General features: G+C 40.1%; 1 protein-coding gene across 1 annotated transcript in view; it reads left to right on the forward strand.

The window, feature by feature from the left end:
• THSD7B (thrombospondin type 1 domain containing 7B) overlaps window positions 1-19,920 on the forward strand; it is a 576,660-nt gene that overhangs the window by 66,919 nt on the left and 489,821 nt on the right. The window contains exon 4 of the mRNA XM_057306371.1: window positions 281-450. Coding sequence (XP_057162354.1) covers window positions 281-450 — 170 coding nt within the window. The remainder of the gene's footprint in view (window positions 1-280; window positions 451-19,920) is intronic.

The raw sequence follows: 19,920 nt of genomic DNA on the forward strand, positions 1-19,920 counted from the left end.
CTGTTATGCCTTCAGGGCTGAGACACAAGCCCTGTTTATCCATGTTTCCTTTCTTCACTCCTCCCATCTCATACTGCTACCATGCGGCGCTGCTGTGATTTTTTTCCCCTAGGAAATAAAAGGGATGTAGCACCCAAAGCCAACTGATAGGTGAAGATTTGGCCCTAGAAAGAGATTATTACGTACATTTGATGTCATGACTTACGTTTTCTTTAGAATCTTATATTTTCCTTACTTGTTCTTCTTTTAAATAAATCAAATTTCTTTTAAATAAATCCAGGTATTCCTGGAGGACCTCTGAATGGAAAGAATGCCAAGTCTCTCTTCTCCTCGAGCAGCAGGATCCCCACTGGCATGTGACAGGACCCGTTTGTGGAGGTGGGATCCAGACCCGGGATGTATACTGTGCCCAGAGCACACCAGCGTCCAGCGCGCAGAAGGCCAAGGAAGGTAGGCAGCCAGTTCCAGGGACAGATGGTGCTGCTGATTGGAAGGGAAATCAACTCCCAACACCCTCTCCTCATATTCTTCTTGATATAATGGGCCCTTGGCACTCACAGATTTATTCCATTTTGTCGAGAATTTGCAAGCCAGTTTTGCTACTTGTGATAATTGGGAATCGTTAAAAATAATAGCAATAACAATAACTTCAGCCTCAAAGGATCATTGTGAAAATTAAATGAGAAAATATACCTAAGTGCTGTAGCGTAAAGAAATGCTACAGGCCGAGAGGGGCTGGTAGGCTGGAGTGAGTCAATGGGTCATGATTTAGTAGCATTCTTGTTTTGTTTTTTTTCTCCCAAGAGGGTTGTTTGTATGAATTTGTAAATATAGGAATTTCTACAGACACGTCACCTTCGCATGTCGAGGATCTAGTTTTACTGGCAAGTTTCGAATAATGTGAAAAGGAGAAGAGAAAGGAGGCGGAGGCGGAGGAAAAACAACTTTCTCCACACCGGGCTGGCTGATAGGCGGGTACAACCGCAGCAGCAGTCCGTTTGTTCCAGAGTCTGGGGCAGTGAAAACAGATAGGGACTGAAAAACCGGCCCAGGTGTGTTTAAGTCAATTGATTGAAAGCCAAAAGTGAGCAGTAATGCTTCCACTCTGGAAGAATGTGTGGCCTGCTCCCACCACTGGGAGGCCGTAGCAGTGCCCTCTGCAGCAGTAGTCAAGGTGGAATTTGTTCCTGAGTGTGCGGGTGAGTCCTCTATGTAGAATTTGGTTATGGAGGCATGATGCAAGCTTTCTTGGTATGAAGTGCATTTATTTTACCCTATGAAACTTTTCATACCAGGTACTTTTTTTTTTTTTTTTCCTGTGACATGGCCTCTCAACATTCCAGAAGTGTCTGTCACCATAACTTTGGATAATTCACCCTCTCACTCATAGAGGGATCATCTTTACAGAATCCTTAGTGTTTGCTTCAACAATGAAAGTTACAGTGTCTCATTAAATTTTCTTCTTTATCTAATGTCACTTGGAAAGTGACAATTTACACACTTTCTGCTTCAGGGTAGAACATGACTATGCTTCCTTCTCTGACTTTGGAGTAACAGCATTTAGATAAAGAACTCTAGATTATTCTTTCAGACCTTGGTAATTTTTTTATTCCACCTCTCTTTCTTCCGTTTTATTATTGTCTGTAGTCCTAGGGTTTCCAGGGGTCAGCAGTTGCGTTAAAGACAATAGTATAGCTTACTACGACCTTGGTAGTCAATAACAAAGGCTTTATTTCGCTCTTGTGTGGAAGTGAACAGGAAAGATTGTTCAGCTATTGCTTTCCATACTTATAAATGGCTTAATTTCCTACTGTTATCATTTATAGATATACCTTGACACATCTGACAACATGAAAATTTCTTCTTGGCTCAAGTTAAACATAAGAGAGCAATTGAATTGTTATTATAAGGGACCAGTGAGTGTATTTGCCCAATTAAAGAGGCCAAATTTAAATATTTCTAACCTTTTCTGCTAATACAGTAATAAAGGCCAAAATTGGTGACAGGTTTTCCATTTCAGTTTTTGTGAATATCAGCTTTTTTTTTTTTTATTTTATGTTAGATTGTAGAGGGAGAAGGAATTTTAATAGCATTGATTTTGGAGACTCTTTTCTCAATGACAATTGACTTTATTTATTTTTTTTTTTTTTAAAGATTTTATTTATTTATTCGACAGAGAGAGAGACAGCCAGCGAGAGAGGGAACACAAGCAGGGGGAGTGGGAGAGGAAGAAGCAGGCTCATAGCGGAGGAGCCTGATGTGGGGCTCGATCCCATAACACCGGGATCACGCCCTGAGCCTAAGGCAGACGCTTAACCGCTGTGCCACCCAGGCGCCCCGACAATTGACTTTAAAACAGGTTAATTTTTCCTTAGACTCAAGGATACTCTCTTCAATCTCTAGAGTGAAATTGCTTGACTTTTCTTCCCTACAAAATCCCACCATCCACCATGAGTTCGCTGCCCTCCATTTCAAGAGCCTGATCTTAGGGGAACACAACCCTGGGGAAAACACTACCACCACCACCCATGAACCAAAACCAAAACCAAAAAATCCCCAAACCAAGACCCATTTCCATGGATCTCTCATGCAATAGAATGAAATAGAATCTAAATTCCAGAATGCGGAAAGAAAGAAAAAAAAAACTAACAGAATGCTAAATTCTTTCCCAAGTGCCTCCAAGTCTCTTAGATAGGCTGGATCCTGAGGCGAAATTTGCTGTTAGTGACTTATTCTTCGTGACGTCCCATCCCCCATTTGACCTCAATTCCTGGGGCTTATAGAAATGGCATAATACCTGTGGCAGACTTACCTCGTTCTTTTTTCAGTGTTCATGTGATGTTTTAAATGCAGCCAAAATAGTGCTGTAACAATCAATGTGAGAAGCATTACCTACAATAGTAGCCAAGCCAATAGAATTGGGAATGAATATGTAGAAGAGTATTTATGATTTTGTTTGCCAGTTACTGTTGTAGAGAGAATTGTGCTTCTCTTGTATTATTCAGAAATACCAGCAAGAGTGATGCTTACCTGTAAGTCTGAAAGTTTGGTTTGGTGAGACCATTTTCTTCTTGCTCTTTTCTCAAATGAAATTAAAGCCACTCAGCCTGCATTCAAGCATCATTTCTTAGGAGACAAAGCATTGAAATAAAGAACACGCTTTCAAAATCTAATAAAGACTGGGACATAGTTATTTTCCATTTGTGAAAACATGGCCTGGAGACTGAAATCTATAGTAAAATGACATAGAGATAGAATGTATTTATATAGTGGGGAACCCCCCCCCCCCAAATACTAAATAAAAAGCCTGGAGACTGAAATCTAGAGTAAAATGACATAGAGATAGAATGTATTTATATAGTGGGGAACCCCCCCCCAATACTAAATAAAAATTGGGGAAAGGTATTGGTGTGATTGCAGTTAAGAAGAGCACTTCCTGAATTTCTTTTCTTATTTCAGGTTCATTATTTGGCATTAAATGGGCATAGCTCTTTTAACGATGGGACACAGTTTAGCTTTGAGTTGTTAAATGCATTACTTATTTCCTCCACTCCAGTAAGATTAAATAGTTCTTAAAAGTCCTACATCTTTATCATGTTGGGCCCAGAGTTGACATTAAGGAAGTACATGGTCAGATAAGGGAATGTGTCCTAGAATGTTAAGTAGTATATGGAGACTTAATGTATTTTGGGTCTCAGTAGCGTATGGAGACTTAATATGTTTGGATTGCAGACTTTAATTTTGACCTATTAAGAACTTTGATAAGCCACATGAATGTTGTTCCTGTCTTCTAATTCATTATATTGTTTTTAAATATATTGATTTGGTGAGTAAACAATGGATGAAAATCAGTCTTTTTTTTTTTTAATAATTCATTAAATGCCAGTTATGTTTTCAGCTGTGTACTAGACACTGCTATGATGAAGGTGCCCCTCATTACTTTATAGTTTTTTAAAATTGGAACAACAATTGAACTAACAATTATGCTATAGTGTCAGAAGTAATGTAATCATTGGGTGCGTCTGGGTGGCTTGGTCGTTAAGTGTCTGCCTTTGGCTCTGGGCGTGATCCCAGGGTCCTGGATCGAGCCCCGTGTCGGGCTCCCTGCTCCACTGGGAGCCTGCTTCTTCCTCTCCCACTCCTCCTGCTTGTGTTCCCTCACTTGCTGCTGTCTCTCTTTCTGTCAAATAAGTAAATAAAATCTTTAAAAAAAAAAGTAATTTGATTGTTATATACATAATATGGTTAAAACCATTTAATGGTGTCTGAGAGTTAGCTTCATAAAGGAGGTAATGCTTAAAGAGAGTTTGTAGGATCATTAGGAAAGAATGTTCTCAGTGGGGGCACAGAGGGCTATGGAAAGGAATGGAGACATTTGTTCAGTGGTAGCATGTGAATTGGTGTGAGGGGAGCACAGGGAATAAGAAAGTGACCGTGGGGGCGCCTGGGTGGCGCAGTCGTTAAGTGTCTGCCTTCGGCTCAGAGCGTGATCCCAGCATTCTGGGATCGAGCCCCACATCAGGCTCCTCTGCTAGGAGCTTGCTTCTTCCTCTCCCACTCCCCCTGCCTGTGTTCCCTTTCTCACTGGCTGTCTCTCTCTGTCAAATAAATAAATAAAATCTTAAAAAAAAAAAAAAGAAAGTGACCGTGACGTCGGAAATATAGGCCTTTTGTGCTATTCTGGAGGTGAGACTTTGTTTTTGAGATATGGGTACAGCCTTTCTTTCCCCACTGCAGGTTTTTAAGCAGAGAAGAAATCTCATATTCTTAGCTGTCTGTGAGAATGCATAAATGTCAGTATACCAAGAGAATTCTCAGGAGTGCTCATGTTCTACTTGCAAACTTATCTGGTTATCCAAGAAGTTTTTGAGATGTGAACTAAAGTCATTTACATTATGAACAGATGAACAGATTTCTTAAGGGGCAATTGAAGGAGATATCTATTCCACCATCATTTGAAGGCCTATCTTTAGAAATTGGTTTTAAAGTCAATAAACTCATTTGGGTGTGAGAATAAAGTTTAAGGAAAAAATGCTCTTCGAACTTCCTTTAGTGTCGACTCTTAGAGGAGAAATGGGTTTACAGCATTTTCTTTCGCTTTATGCTAACAGAGAAACAGAGATAACTGGATGAAATAATCTTTGCTAATTAACAGCAAACAGTTTGATGGCAGTTCACATGAGACCGAAAGATGGAAGACAATTGGCCTGTTATCATTCTACTTTGGAAACATCCCCAATTATTGGGGTTATGGGTATAGGAGAAAGTCAGTATATATACTTCAAAAAAAAAAAAAAATGTATTGTCTCTCCAAACATTCTCTCCAGAAGTGTGAAAGCTGAGAAAAGTGTAGAAAAAGAATATTAGATATTTAAAGGCAATCGGATCACCAGGAGCCGAAAATGAGATTGGTTGCTGCTGGTTCCGTGTCATTGCTTGTGTATCTCAGTTTAGTGATTTTTTTAAAATCAAGTATAACAAACTTATCTTAGTGTGATATGGCAAATGTTTGTTGAATTACTGTGCTTATCAGAAATATTGAAGAGTTCTTATTTTACCACTCTTTAAATTATCAGGCTGTTCTTGACATTAAAAATGTCTTAATTTATTTAGCTCAAGGTATAATTCATGTGTTTGAAGTGGGACTAGGGGGGAGCTGGTCTGGACAAATGATAGAGGTGGGATATTTGAGGAGAAAGCCTAGCATTGCATAGAGGTTACTCCTGGGGAAAATAAATGACTTGTGGAAAAATGGGCCTTTTAGACAACACATGAGTCCGGCTTAATTTGATCTCCTGAAGAGGAAGAACACATGTTCTTCTTCATGCAACATATTCTTATAGTTTTTTCAAAATCAGCACAACTAAATTGATAATTTGGGACTGTGTGCAACTGAAACCAAAGCATTTGGTGTCAGGCAGGAGCAAGATTGTCAAGAACCTAGAACTAGATGTGAGCTTGGATTTTTCCAGTTCTTTTACCAGTGATATTTCAGCTTTGCTAATCCTACTGCGTTAAGCCTGTACCCCTATAACAACACATCACTTTCTGTCGGATATCCAGCCATTGATATTATTGTCTTTGTCACCCATTAGACTAATAATAAGCCCTTGAAGGCCATTCTTGGGGTCCTATGTCATATTTCCACGTGCCACAGCCCATCACATAAATGGAAATTGCAAATGCATATGGAATCCAAAATGAAAAACTCATCAGGTGAGAGACTGATACACTGAGTTTTGTTGGATTCTTTCTGCTTCGTGGGCAGCACAGAGAAATAAATTGCTTTACTGTTAACAAAACCAAAATGATCTGCTGTTTGAATATCGGCATTCCTTGCCAAGCCCAGGTGGTCCTGAAGGCCTGGAATAGAATCAGATAAAATGGAAGATCTGAGGATCATGAAGTGATGGAAATGGTACACGGGGAAAGATCGAGAAGGAATGTGAAGGAGAAAACAAGGAGGGTCACCAGGCCAGGGAGGTTTGCTTGGACTCAAACAGTGGCATTGCCGAGTGATTTTGGCCTGTGACACTAAGTAGTTGATCTGAATAATTTCCAGAGTTAAATATATTCCTCTTGTTCTCCAGACAAAAGAGATTATAGAAGCCATAAATGATTTCAAATTATTTGCATCCATCTGCTTTAGTTTTTATCTTCAATAATCTACGACGGGAGATGTGTCAGTCAAAGGATGAGTACATAAGTGACTTAAGTACTCTAGGAGAAAATGAAAGTTTTAGGGAAGGAGAGGTTAAACCAGTGGGATGTGGGGGACATAGAGTAGGTTCATGAGGAAGAAAACTTTTACGTGGACTTAAAAGAAGGGCAGGTGTTTAGACAGGTGTTCATGTGAAGGGGACAGAATCCCAGGTGAAACAAACCATTAGAGTAAAGGCACAGCAGTAGAAAGTCATAGAACATGCTTAGAGCAAAACCAGTAATGAAACTGGACATGGATATGGGGCAGCAGAAGGTAAGCGCTGTGGATTTAAGGTAGACAGGTGGAATTCTAGGCTATGGTATTAGGCCTTATAATGATCAGACCGTGAGATGGTAGGAATTACACTATTACCTTCTTTATCCCTGTCCAACACCCTGAGCTCCAACAATACTGAACACTTTCTTTAGCTTTCTAGGCCTTGGGAGCCAGTCTCTGCCTGACCAATGACCATTATCCTATGTCTCCCTCTCCATTCCCCACCTCCAACACAAACCTCTTCCCTGGCTCTGGCCTATCATCCAGATCACACCTACTTCTTAGAAATTGCTCCTTCTGGGAACCTTTAGAGACCACATATGGCCTCTGGTCCTCAGTGGTCAAAGCACTTTATCTCACTGCTTTGCAGTTGCTTTTTTTGTGTGCACCGTGAAGCAGGCTATGCGAGGTCAGGGGCCGTCTCTGTTGTTCACTGTTGTTTCCCAGCACTCAGCACCATCTCTGGCGCAGAAAAGATACTTGCATTGAATTCAAGCTCTGCCCCTTCTCATGTTCCTTCCCACCTTCTCTCTTTCTCTTGGTTGATGCTGTACAAGCACGTGGGTCTACTTTCAGACTTGGGTGAGATGCCCCATTGGGTTGTGTGGGCTCTGGCTTCCTGAGGAGCAGCTGAGAGGCTAAGGGGTTGCAACCTGGAAGTGGAGGAGACTTAGCTCCTTAAGGTGTGAAACTTCACCAAAAGGAAACAGGATTTAGGAGGGAGCCAGGCTATTTCCAGTGCACCTGTATATTATTCCAATATATTCTTGCAATCCTTCTGGAGAAATTCTGTTTTCCAAATACATGAACCTGCTATATATCTGTGTGCTTTAATGCAAAATGGTAGCCAGCACAGTAACACATCACATAGTGTTTCTTCATATTTCCCTTCCTTATTTCCTCCGCTTTCTCTCCTCACTGCCTCCTGACCTTGAACCTCCCAGATAAAGTATTAACGCCTGAATTCTCATTGCAGGCTCTGCTTTCTAGAGGGCTCAGCCACAGCAAAACAATGAATATGTGTCAAAAGAAAAAATGAGAGACACTGTTTTTAAGGATTTACTCTACTAGTCTAGATGAGACCTGGTACCAGCCTGAAGTATGGCGGGGGCTGTAAACGACTCTTCTTTTTGTCTTTCATTCTCCTTCTCTCTTCTCCCCCAACCTCATTTTTCTTCCTCTTCTTTTATATATTTTCTCTTCCTCATCGTCCAGTTTTTTCATTGCTTCCCCTTCCTCATCTTTTCCTCTTTATTCACTTTGCATAAATCTTGAGAGCAGCAACAGTTTTAGTAACTGTGGTAGACTTCACAGCAGTGAGCACCGCGCCTGGCCAAAGGCAGATAAGACCTCAATGGGTATTTCTTGAACAAATGAATAAACTCTCTGCATATAGTCTTACCTTTCCGTTTTAGGCATTTCTTTTCACTTTGGAACAACTTTTCCCTTTATTTCAACTGTTCACGTACACCTGCACTTCATTAATGAACAGCGAGAGTCTCCTTTTCAGGATAGAAGATTGCATTTAGAAAAACATGCTGAGACTAGTGCATTTACAATCTTTAGTTGGGTGTCTTACTAAACTTCATTTTGTCAGCTGGATTAGATTTTTCATGAACACCAAGCCAAGAGGTAATGAGGTTCCTCTTGGCAGTGCAATTTCTGAAACAAAGTTACTCCTTCCAAATCTATTTCTCCAGCCTTGTTGAATATGTGAATGTTGTGGCAAGTAGGATACAGAAGACCCATCCGCTTATTGTCCAGCCCTTCCTGCAGGAACGTGTCACAGTTTCCTCCTCAATTTATTCTAGTATTTAGCATTTTTCCATGCTCTACTTTGAATTTCTCATCAGGTTCTGTCCTCAAGAGAGGAGTTGCTTAGTAAGACTTCTGTGTGCTTAAGATGGGATATATGACTCCTTGTGTCATCTGGCCATTTTCTCAGGCATATTGGGAGGGGGAGGAGAATCAATCCCCACGTCGATGGTAAAGCTGGAAAGCCAGCTGATTTGTGGTGCCACTTCTCATTCAAACATTCTGTGGGTCTCTATATGGAATATATAATCACAATTCATTTTATTCTTTTAAGAACTGTTTTTCTAAGACTTTAATTCTATTTCTGAGACTTGGTGAAAGGTGTCCAAGGTGTCCCAATTCTTTCTAGACTCAGAGCTCAGTACTGGACCCAGCTGGTTCTATGTAAATAATATATAGCATTTTAAATTCAGTGTTCCCCAGATTCTTCATTATCTTGCATGATCCCATATCAGATCCTTTTCCAGAGTTCCAGAATTAGGAAATTGTCTTTCTTCCTGCCAAGTGTTTATGCTAGAAACCTGAGCAACTTCCTTGTATTTTACTATCATTCACCTCTTTGCCCATCTTCAGTCTAGCACCACATCCTGTTAATTCTACTTCCAAATGTATACTTTCTTTGGTTTGTTCTATTTATTTTTATCCATTTCCTCTTCTAGCATTATTTCTCACATGAACTGCCATAATAGTTTCCTGGCTGATTTTCCTCCTATTCTTACCCCTTCCAAATGGGGGGGAGGGAGGGTGTGTTTAATGTGGTTCAGCACATGGACTCTGCAGACCCACTACCTCTGTCCAGATTCTTACTCTGTCATTATAAGCTGTGTAATCTTGGACAAATACTTTTACCTTCAGTTTCCTCATCTGTTAGACAGAAATAACAATAATTCCTGGCTCCTCAAATGAACATATGCATGTACACTTAGATCAGAGCCTTATACGATAAGCACTTCATAACTATTAGCTTCGATTATTTTTCTTCTCCATACTCCTGCCAAAGCAGCCTTATAGGAAAGCTTATCTGAGCATATGATTCCCACGCAAAGTGACTTCGGTGACTTTTTGTAAATTAGAACTTCTTTAACATCACTCACAGAGCCATGTCCGATCTGGCCCTTGGCTACCTCTGCAGCCGCCCGTTGCTCCAGTGCCCCTTCCACTCCTTCTATTTCAGCCACACTTGTGGCCTCGGGCGAGCTCAGCTGACCATTCTGTGCATGAGTTTCCATCTTGTGGTTAAAAGCCAGCATTGCATCATCTAGACAGCAAACATGAGAATCACAGACCTAGAACCTAAGCATCGTGACTCTAGGACACATATGCAGTCCACTGAGGAGACCAGTCATTGTCCCTGTCCTAGTGCACAGGAGGACAGGGGATGAGGGGTCCTTGGAAAGTGGGACATCTGGCTGAGCGGCCACTTTCTAGCAACAGCTGTGTGCTTTGGAAGAGAAATGCCAGCCTTTTCCCAGCTTCAAGGGGCTCCCCTTATTTCTTGGCTCATGACTCCTTCCTCCATCTTCAAGGCTGACAACATACCGTCTTCAAATGTCTTTCTGACTAGGACTCTTATGCCTCCTTCTTCCATTTATAAGGACCCTTGTAATTATACTGGGCACACCCTGATACTCTGGGATAATCTTCACATCTCAAGGTCATCAGGAATCTCAGTTCCACCCAACCTTAACTTCCTTTGCCACATAACCTAATATTCATAGTAGTAGACAGTAAGATTAAACGTATTTGGGTGGCCATTATTCTGCCTACCCAAACCCCTCCCACATCTTCTGAGAAATAAATAATACTTGGGGTTTAATTTAAAATGAAACAAGAGGGTCATCCTTATGAATATATGGATTATGTGGTATGATGTAAGGGGTACAGAGGTCCAGTTAGCTTAATAAGAACAAACTTAGTTCTGAAGTGGGGATTGCCACGTTTGAGTACCAGCTCCCCCATCTCCTGGCCGTGGGATGGGCAAGTCATGCAGCCTCTTTAAGTGTCCAGTTTTCTCAGGTGTGACATAGAGTTGCCAACAGACTTGTCAACATTAAATGAGATGATCTATGTTTAAAGGAGAAACAATCATAGCTCATTGCCTGATGCATGCATAGTAAGCATTCAGTAAGCTGATTTTCTCCTTTTCAGATGCTGAAGGCTTTGCTTTTTTGTGCATTCACACATTTACTGAAGCCCTGCCAAGGCTAGACACTGTCTGAAATAGTAGAGATTGAGGGATGAACCAACCAACCTTAAATATTAGGAAGTCAAAGCCAATTTGGAAAGAGAAACATAAAAACAAATCACATGGCTATGATACAATGAGCGTTATGTTACAGGTGTGTAAATAGAATTTTTAAGATGCAGGATTAGAAAGCAAACAACCTAGAAGAGGAAAGGAGTATGCCATTTAAAGTTTCTGTTGAAATGCAAACACTTCAGCTTTTTCATCTGTAAAATGACATGTTAGAATATGATCCAGTGGCGAACTCTTTTAGTAATAGGATTGTGTGATCTGTTCTGTCTTAGTCGGGGTAAAGTTGAACAGCCAGTAGGGCATGACCCCGGCAGCAGCTGGGACACTTTCCTGCCCTGGATCTAGTAACACGTGTGTGAGGGATCACTCCTTAAGCTCCCTAGCAGTTAATACCTGCTCGAGCCTAGTCAGTCATTGAGAACACAGCACTGCTCTGAGTTCTCAAGAGCTTTCAGAATTGACCCCTCATCCACGTGGTACCGTACGAGAAATTTGGGAATTCGGCACATCAGCCTCCCACTCAAAGCATCCCAACTGATTTTAATGCAAGAAGTCCACAGACCATGCCTTAAGAATTCCATGGCAGTAGTTTGACACAGAAAAAGTGGTAGACGTGAGAGTTTTGGAATGTATAATAGAACACGTGACAGAAGTTTTGATTTTTCAAAAGAACTTCCCAGGGCTGTTCTGTTACTTAATTGAAATGATCAGTCATAAAGTGACTCTCCAGGATTCTCAGCACACAGAGAGAGAGTTGAAAAACAAACAGTTCTAAGAGGATCACACAAAGGCGTTGTAGCAAGAGCTATTTGTAAGCTCAAAGGTGAATAACTGACATACACACGTATCAAGAACTGTGAAGGATCGCAGGTGTTACCCTACTTGCAAGCTAACATGTTAGCCTGCAACCTTTCCATAGATACTGACAGAAGACTCGAGTCCCCTGGTCAGAGACAAAGGGCAGTTTGTTGCTCACAGCAGTGTCCGTAACCAGATCTGTATTTGTTTCTTGAGCTCCAGTTCCCACAGTGCAACACTTCAGCAGGGCCATACGATGTCTGCACACAAAGGGACTTCTGCGACCGGAGAAACATACTGAGCTCCAGAAATCCTAATCTTTCATAAGGGGACTGAAAGAAAATCTGCACAATCTTTGCCTCAGAGGGTGTCATTATCTTTTTCTTCCAAGGCTATTTGCTATATAAACATCCTTGGAAAGGTAGTCTGGAACAAAAGCTGTCAGTATGTCTAATTACAAGATATGCAGAAATATAACAAATCCATGGAGAAATTGTCTCCCAGCAACAACACACATGCGCGTACGCGCGCGCGTACACACACACGCACCCTCACACACACACACGTGCACACTGGTTAATGTATCCCTTTCCGGGGTGCCTGAGTGGCTCGGATGGCCAAGCATCTGCCTTCGGCTCAGGTCATGATCCCAGGGTCCTGGGATGAAGCCCTACATCGGGCTCCCTGCTCGGCAGGGAGTCTGCTTCTCCCTCTCTCTCTACTATTCCCCCTGTTTGTGCTTTCTCTCTCTGTGTCAAATAAATAAACAAAATATTTAAAAAATAATAATAATATATCCCTTTCCATTAAAACGTAACTAAAATGATTGCATATGGTGAGTGATATGCCACTTTTCCAATTATAATCGGGAACCATGTCTCCAGTATGTGAAACAATAAAATACTCCATGTCCTCCAACATCTTTGATTGTCCAAAAGCAGCCTTGCATTTTGATATCCTACTTTGTGATGTTAATTCATAGAAAGAAAGTGTCATAGCCAAAAAATAAAAGCAGCAACTAATTTTATTTAGAAAATGACCTCTCTGTTAGGAAAATTACAGCACCCACACTTTTGGGATATATGTTCTATTTCCCTGAAGCAAGCAGATATTGTAGAAGTACTGGGCTGTTGATGTATAGCTTTATCCAACAAGCTCTGAGAAGAATTTGTTAAGGATAGAAAAATAAATATGTAACATATTAGCTTCTCCTGCAGCAGTTTTTTGGGTGTTTTTAGATGTAAAATTTAAAATGATTCTGCCCAAACGGTTGGCCCATAGAGCTAATATTCTAGGAATTCTACTCCAGAGAATGAAAGATTTATATCTATAAGTTGCCTCTTATTAATCTCAAAGTAACAACCTTTTGGGGGGGAAGATTTCATCGTGGGAATTTTCAAATGTATGTAAAGTGGAGATAATAGTTATCACTTTTTGGTAAAATGAAATAATGTAGAAAGAAATATTGAACTGGGAATTAAGTGAACAGAATTCTAATTCCGCCTGTAACATTGATGATGATATTTAACCTTGGGCCAGATGAGTTACCCAATTTGGGCTTCAATTTATCGCTTTATAAAGTAGGGATAATAGAATGTATTTATTCTTATCTCATAGGTACATTAAATACTAGTGGGAAATATAAATGTAAAAATCAGTTACATTCGGAAGCAAACTTATTTTTGCGTAATAGTCTTTTTCTTGTTTCTGTGATGTCTCCTTTTCACAGAAATAGAATTGACACTACAAATACATTATTTCCCCTACATTTTATACCTGCAGTTTTCTTTTGGCTAGTCAGGTTGGCCAGACTCCCTTAGTATTCTTTAGACTGGAGAAAGCTTGCAACCACATCTATCATTTTTAAGACTGACAACTTCATTAAACTAACTTATGTAATTATTTGTTGATGAGATAGAACTTTCTATATTTATCTCTTTAGGTTATGAGAAACTACTGTTTGAAACAAATAAAAAAGTGGAATTTGGGAACTGAGAGGGAATTTCAGTTTCATGTAAGCAGCAATTATCAATAAACTTGATGATATGAATTATCTGTGGTACTTGTTAAACATATTCCTTCCTGAGCTCCTCCCCTAAAAAGTCCATCCAGTGGGTCTAGTGTGGGCCTGGAAATTTGTAAGACTTTTTTAATATATGTTATATATATATACACACACACATATATATTTCTTATCAATGAAGAAGGTTAGGAAAGATTGACACAATGTAATATTTTTATCCTCAAATATGCAAATTGAGACCTGCAGAAGTTGAAACTTGCTGAGCTCTTAGAGTTGGCCATTGTAGGTTTTAGACTTCTAAAACCTTGGCCAGTTCTCCATACATCACCCTGGCCCTAAAAGTTAATGTGATTACAAAACATGTACCTTCTCTAATTTGCCCTGATCCCCGCCCCCCCCCCCCCCCCAATATTTGTGTACTCACTGGTCTAACATTTTCTTTCCTGCTAAGTCTGACAACTATTCAAGTTCCAGGGGCTGGACAGAAGCCTCAGAGAGCTCCTCCAAGAACTTATTTCCAATGATGATAACTTCAGATGCCGGGGCTCAGGGTGGAGTTTGTAGCTTTCACATCAGAGCTTTTAATGACTTGCTAACTCAGATTGCTTTTAGCTCGGATTTTATGGCTTTCTGTTTCCTGGTTATTCTTATTTCTTATATAAGCCACATGGCTTTTCTTCATGACCCTGCAGAAAACTTCTATTGCAATAATACTATGTGAAAGATCCTTGAAAATCTGTAACCTGTTACAAAGATGAAGATGATTTTGGTTTTTAACTCCATTTCCAAATGGTGTGAGGTAGACTTAAGGCTCAAAAGACAGGACAGCTGTATGGCAGGCATCAGTCTGCTTACTCTCCTCTTAAAACTCTGAAGCTCAATTTACTAACACTTTCTCCTGATTTTTATTTTCTCAGCAGAGGAGAGCATTTTATATGGTATAATTTAGACCCTGTTGTCACAGTTCAACCTGTTTTGCTCTTCTTTTTATTATCAGATAGAAGGCTTCTTAAAGGAGCTTTATTTTTCAACCCACCCCTTCCCCAAACCCACCTCCTTTTTTTAAAGAAGCCACATACACATTTGTCTTTGGGAGTGTTTCTTTTTAATTGGAACATAATGATACAGACCTTTTTCTGTTGGTAAGGTAAGGAAACTATCATACTTGTGTTCATATAACATAGTATCAAGACATTTATTAAGCACCCAAAATTAAGTGCCTATCTCTAAGCTCCAGGCTAACCTTCTGTTCACTTCATTATGCAGGTTAAGGCCAGAAGTCAAAGTATAACCTTAGCAGTGTTGTTGTGACCATTTTTGTTATCTTTACTAACTGAAATAGAATCATAATGCAAATATAACCTGAAAGGATGTTGGGGAAGGTCATAGAGAAGCTGTGACCACTGGTTGACCTGTGAGTTGGACTCATGCAATTGGAGGCTCCTCACCCCGTTCTCTGTCCTTGGAATGTGGGTTCTGCTTGCCTTCCCCACTCCCAGACCTGCCCCAAGGACCCAGCCTTGAGATCATGATGTGATGTTGAGATTATCTGGACAATGTACATGATTGAACCCAGTGAAAGCCTCTATATAAACTCGTAAGATTTGGCAGGCAGGAGCTTACGGACCAACCGAGGAGCTGGATTGGTTGGCTTTTGCAAACCTTTCCGATACAGTGGTTTCTTCTCAAGTCATCTTTGGGTGTGGTTTCAGATTGCATGCTAGTGATAACTAATTCATTACTCTGTAAAGTTCTAATTATTACATAGACTTCTCTTATATTCAGTTGCTTCTTGTTAATTTCCATCCATTTCCTCCAGTTCTGCACTTAGGAGCTGCATAAAATTAATCTATTTTTCATATAGAAAAACCCTTCAAAAATTTAAAGGTAGCCACACTATACTCTTCACATTTTTCTCTCCACACCAAACACCCCCAGTCTTCAACTTTTTCCTCATGGGCCATATTTTCATACTCTTTCATCATAAAGGATGCTTAATGAACTCTAATAATTTCATAATGAAATGTGATTTCCTTTCTTTTTGGTTACTGTCTATTTAAAAATAAGCTTTTGAATTTTGCCTGGAATTATTATCATACTGAATACACAGTGGAATCCACCCTCTTTGCCTTTATGAACAATTATTCAAAATTGGTTTGTTCTTTCCTTCCACTTGTATGTCTGAATTTACTCATTTAATCTGTCTTAAAGCAACAGAGTTCTGTGGGTGAAGGTGGGGGGGGTGAGGATTTTAATGGGTCTTCCAGTATGCAAAGTCTGAAAAAGAAGGACCACACCTTCTCTATTTAATAAAGTAAAAAAGGATTTCCGTCCCTGCCATACAGACCATGTAGGAGGCTAACTTATTTTTCCTGTAGGATAGTGCTTCTCAGATTTTAATGAGCATGCAAATTACCTGGGGATCTTTTAAAATGCATATTGTGATTTAGTGTGGAATGGAGTGGGGATCCTGCATTTCTAGTAAGCTCCCAGGAGAACCCTCTGCTCTTGCTCCATGGACCATATTTGGACCAGCACAGTATAATAGAAATCTAATGAGAGACACAAATGTGAGTCACATGTGTAATTTTTAGTTTCCTAGTACACATTTTAAAAATGCAAAAAGAAATGGGTCAAGTGAAATTAATTATAATAACATACTTTATTTAACTCAACATATCTAAAATACATTTCAATATGCAATCAGCATAAAAAGATATTTTTAATTCTTTTTTTATCTATGTTTTGAAAATTTGTATGTGTTTTACATTTTATCTCCTATTGGACTAGCCATGTTTCACATTCCATAGTTATATGTGTCTACATGGCACCTGACTAACATGCTGGATAGCTTAGCTGTAGATGTAGAGAGATCTGGATCTCTCAGAACCAGAAATAACTCAAATAATTAATATTTGCTGATGCTTACTTTGTTCATGACACTGTTATGAGATGTGCATGCCATATAAATGCCTGAAATGAATAATCTCATAAAATCCTTACAACATTCCTCTACCATAAGCAACATTATCATCCCCATCATAGATATGAAGAAAGCGAGGTTAGCAGTAGCTGGCCTGAAGTGGCACTGGCAAGGCTAGGATTCTTTTTTTTTTCTTTCTTTCTTTTTTTTTTTTTTTTTTTTTTAGTTTAATTATGTTATGTTAGTCATAATACAGTACTTCATTAGTTTTTGATGTAGTGTTCCATGATTCATTGTTTGCGTATAACATCCAGTGTTCATTGCAATACGTGCCCTCCTTAATACCCTTCACCAGCCTATCCCAGTCCCCCACCCCCCTACCCTCCGAAGCCCTCAGTTTGTTTCCTGGAGTCCATAGTCTCTCATGGTTCATCTTCCCCTCTGATTTCCCCCCCTTCAGTTTTCCCTTCCTTCTCCTAATGTCCTCCCTGCTATTCCTTATGTTCCACATATGAGTGAAACCATATGATAATTGTCTTTCTCTGCTTGACTTATTTCACTTAGCATAATCCCCTCCACTTCCATCCATGTTGATGCAAATGGTGGGTATTCATCCTTTCTGATGGCTGAATAATATTCCACTGTATATATGGACCACATCTGCTTTATCCATTGTCTGTTGAAGGGCATCTCGGCTTGATTCTTAACCAAAGAGTGTGACTCTGGAGCCCCAGCTGTTAACCATTGCTCCAAGACAGAGGGCCCTGTGAGGGAGGCTAATCCTTGGGGAATGGGAGCAGCAGGCCTGGCCTTGGGGTGGAAAGGCCAAGCAAGATGATTCCCTGTGGTGGCGTGACCACTAAACTCCAGTGCTGAGTTTCAAATTTATTTTTATGTGATGTATTTTCCCTGTGGTATTTTTAAGTCTCTAGGACAGTTGATTGACCTCTAATGCTTAGTAAGAGAGGCCTCCTGTTGACAGCGTTGACAGTACCTGTGGGAATTAAATTTGGTGGGGAAGCTTGGGGGATCTTGTGAATTCATTTGCAGAGAATGTGACAAAGACATCTGGGTCAACTGGATCAGTGGTCCACAGGATGATGGGACCAACCTCACGACATGCACTGGCGCTGTGGGGGAAATACCCAAACTCATTCCCAGGGTCCAGGCCTTCTAACAACCTTGAATGTCAAAGGGAAACAGCCAACCTCTGGGCCCTTCTCTGCCATCTCAACAGCGGTTGAGTCATCGGTTATCTACATTTCCTGTCTATTCCTGCAGCAGGAGGCTAATCTTATTTTGAAAAGCTACATGATCTCTTTGCCTATTTTAGATTTTTGGTCCCTTCTTAACCAAGTAGTTTCTACCCTTTTCAGATGTAGACAAGGATTTCAGTAATGACAGTAACAATGAGAGTTTGAAAGGTAAATCACCACATGGTGCCCAAGAGAGCAGGCTCTGGACTCAGAACGCTGTGTTCAGACTTCTGCGTGTATCCTGTGCTAGCTGTGTGACCAAGACAGAGTCACTTGCCCTCTGTGAACCTCAGGTTCCTGTGAGTCTAAAGTAAGGCTAACAATACCACTGGTCTCCTAGGGCTGTTACAAGCATCATATAAAATAGTAAACATAAAATGCTGGTAAAATGCTTCCTGCCTGGTACTTAGGAAATAGTCAGTGAGTGTTAACTCTTAAATGATTATTGTCATTCTTCCCCTTATAGCTCATTATTCTATTTGCCTGAGCTGAAAAATCATCCTGTCACTTTCCTTATTTTTCTTACCATAAAACTTTTAAAGTGCCCCTTCCCCTCTTTAGGCTTTCTTTAGCATTTTTATAGGCCCAGTTTATTACAAGCCTTAGCCCTTATAACATTATTATAATGCCATGCTGAAGTCACTAATAAGTGTTCTAAATTTGTACAAGTCTTTGTAATGTGTGCTCATCAGAGAGCTCCCGATGTAGCCCACAAGGCCTCCTTGGAGCTTTATTCTATTTAATCCTTTTTAGGGTTCTTGCAGTTTTGGGGGTCAGGATTCCTTTTTGGCGGAGGCCACACCTCAAAGTGTATTATATCTTGGGAGATTTAGCTCATGACTTTTCCCTGATCCTTTTGATTTTCTAAAATCTGATTTGCAAGTCTAGCTCAGCCTTCTATCCATCTCAAATTCTACAAGAACTTGAAGGGAACCTGGAAGGGCCTAAACCATCGCCAGTGGTCCCCACTCTTGACCCATCTCCCTCTTGGAACAAGACTGAGATTCGGAATGCAATCTTCAAACAGAGTTCCAGTGAAATAACGATTTACTGAGTAATGGATGTTTTCCTGAAGATCTGAAGGAAGAGAAAAATGAAGAGACACATCCTACTTCAGCTTCAGTTAATAGTGTTCCTCATTAGGCCGCACTATTCTTCCTCAGGATTGTCTTCCCAACTTGTATCCTCTAGTGGCCTCTTTATCTCCTTTTTTACTTTAAACTTTTACCTTTCCTCTTCCTCCTCCTCCTTTTCCTGTTCCACTTCCTTTCCCTTCTTCTGCTTCCTTCTTCCCTCTCCTTCTCCTTCTTTTTTAAAGAAAATTCAATTATTTTCTTGTTAACCATCCTACACTTAGCAAATCAAAAGTTTGGGGATTAGAAACAGAATGTCCATATACTGTGACCAAATAGTCTGTAAGGGAAAGAATCTCAGTGAATCCCATTCCTATTGCTTCCTGCCAATGCACTCATCATGTCTACACTACCAACAGAAAACTTCTCCTTTGTTGGACTTTGTCCTGGGATAGAAGCTCCTTTTCCTACTTTCTTTACGATTTCAACTATGAATGTACTGTTGGTAGAATTTTCCAGATGCTGTACTTTATAAAGTATAAAGTATTTACACAGCTGAAATTCTCATTTTACCCTAACCTATCTCTGTGATTTTAATTGGGGTACAATTTACATATAGTAACATGTTGAGATGGTAAATGCATGTTTTAATGAATGTATGTCAAGACAAGTATTTCCATTACCCCAGAAAGTTCCCTCTGCCCCTTCCCAGTTGGTCCCATTTTACTTCCGGTCCCAATCCCCATCAGAAGCAACTATTCTAATTTCTATGACCTGCAGTTAGTTTATTTTATAC

Source organism: Ursus arctos, unplaced genomic scaffold, assembly GCF_023065955.2.
Source record: "Ursus arctos isolate Adak ecotype North America unplaced genomic scaffold, UrsArc2.0 scaffold_1, whole genome shotgun sequence".
Classification (NCBI taxonomy): domain Eukaryota; kingdom Metazoa; phylum Chordata; class Mammalia; order Carnivora; family Ursidae; genus Ursus; species Ursus arctos.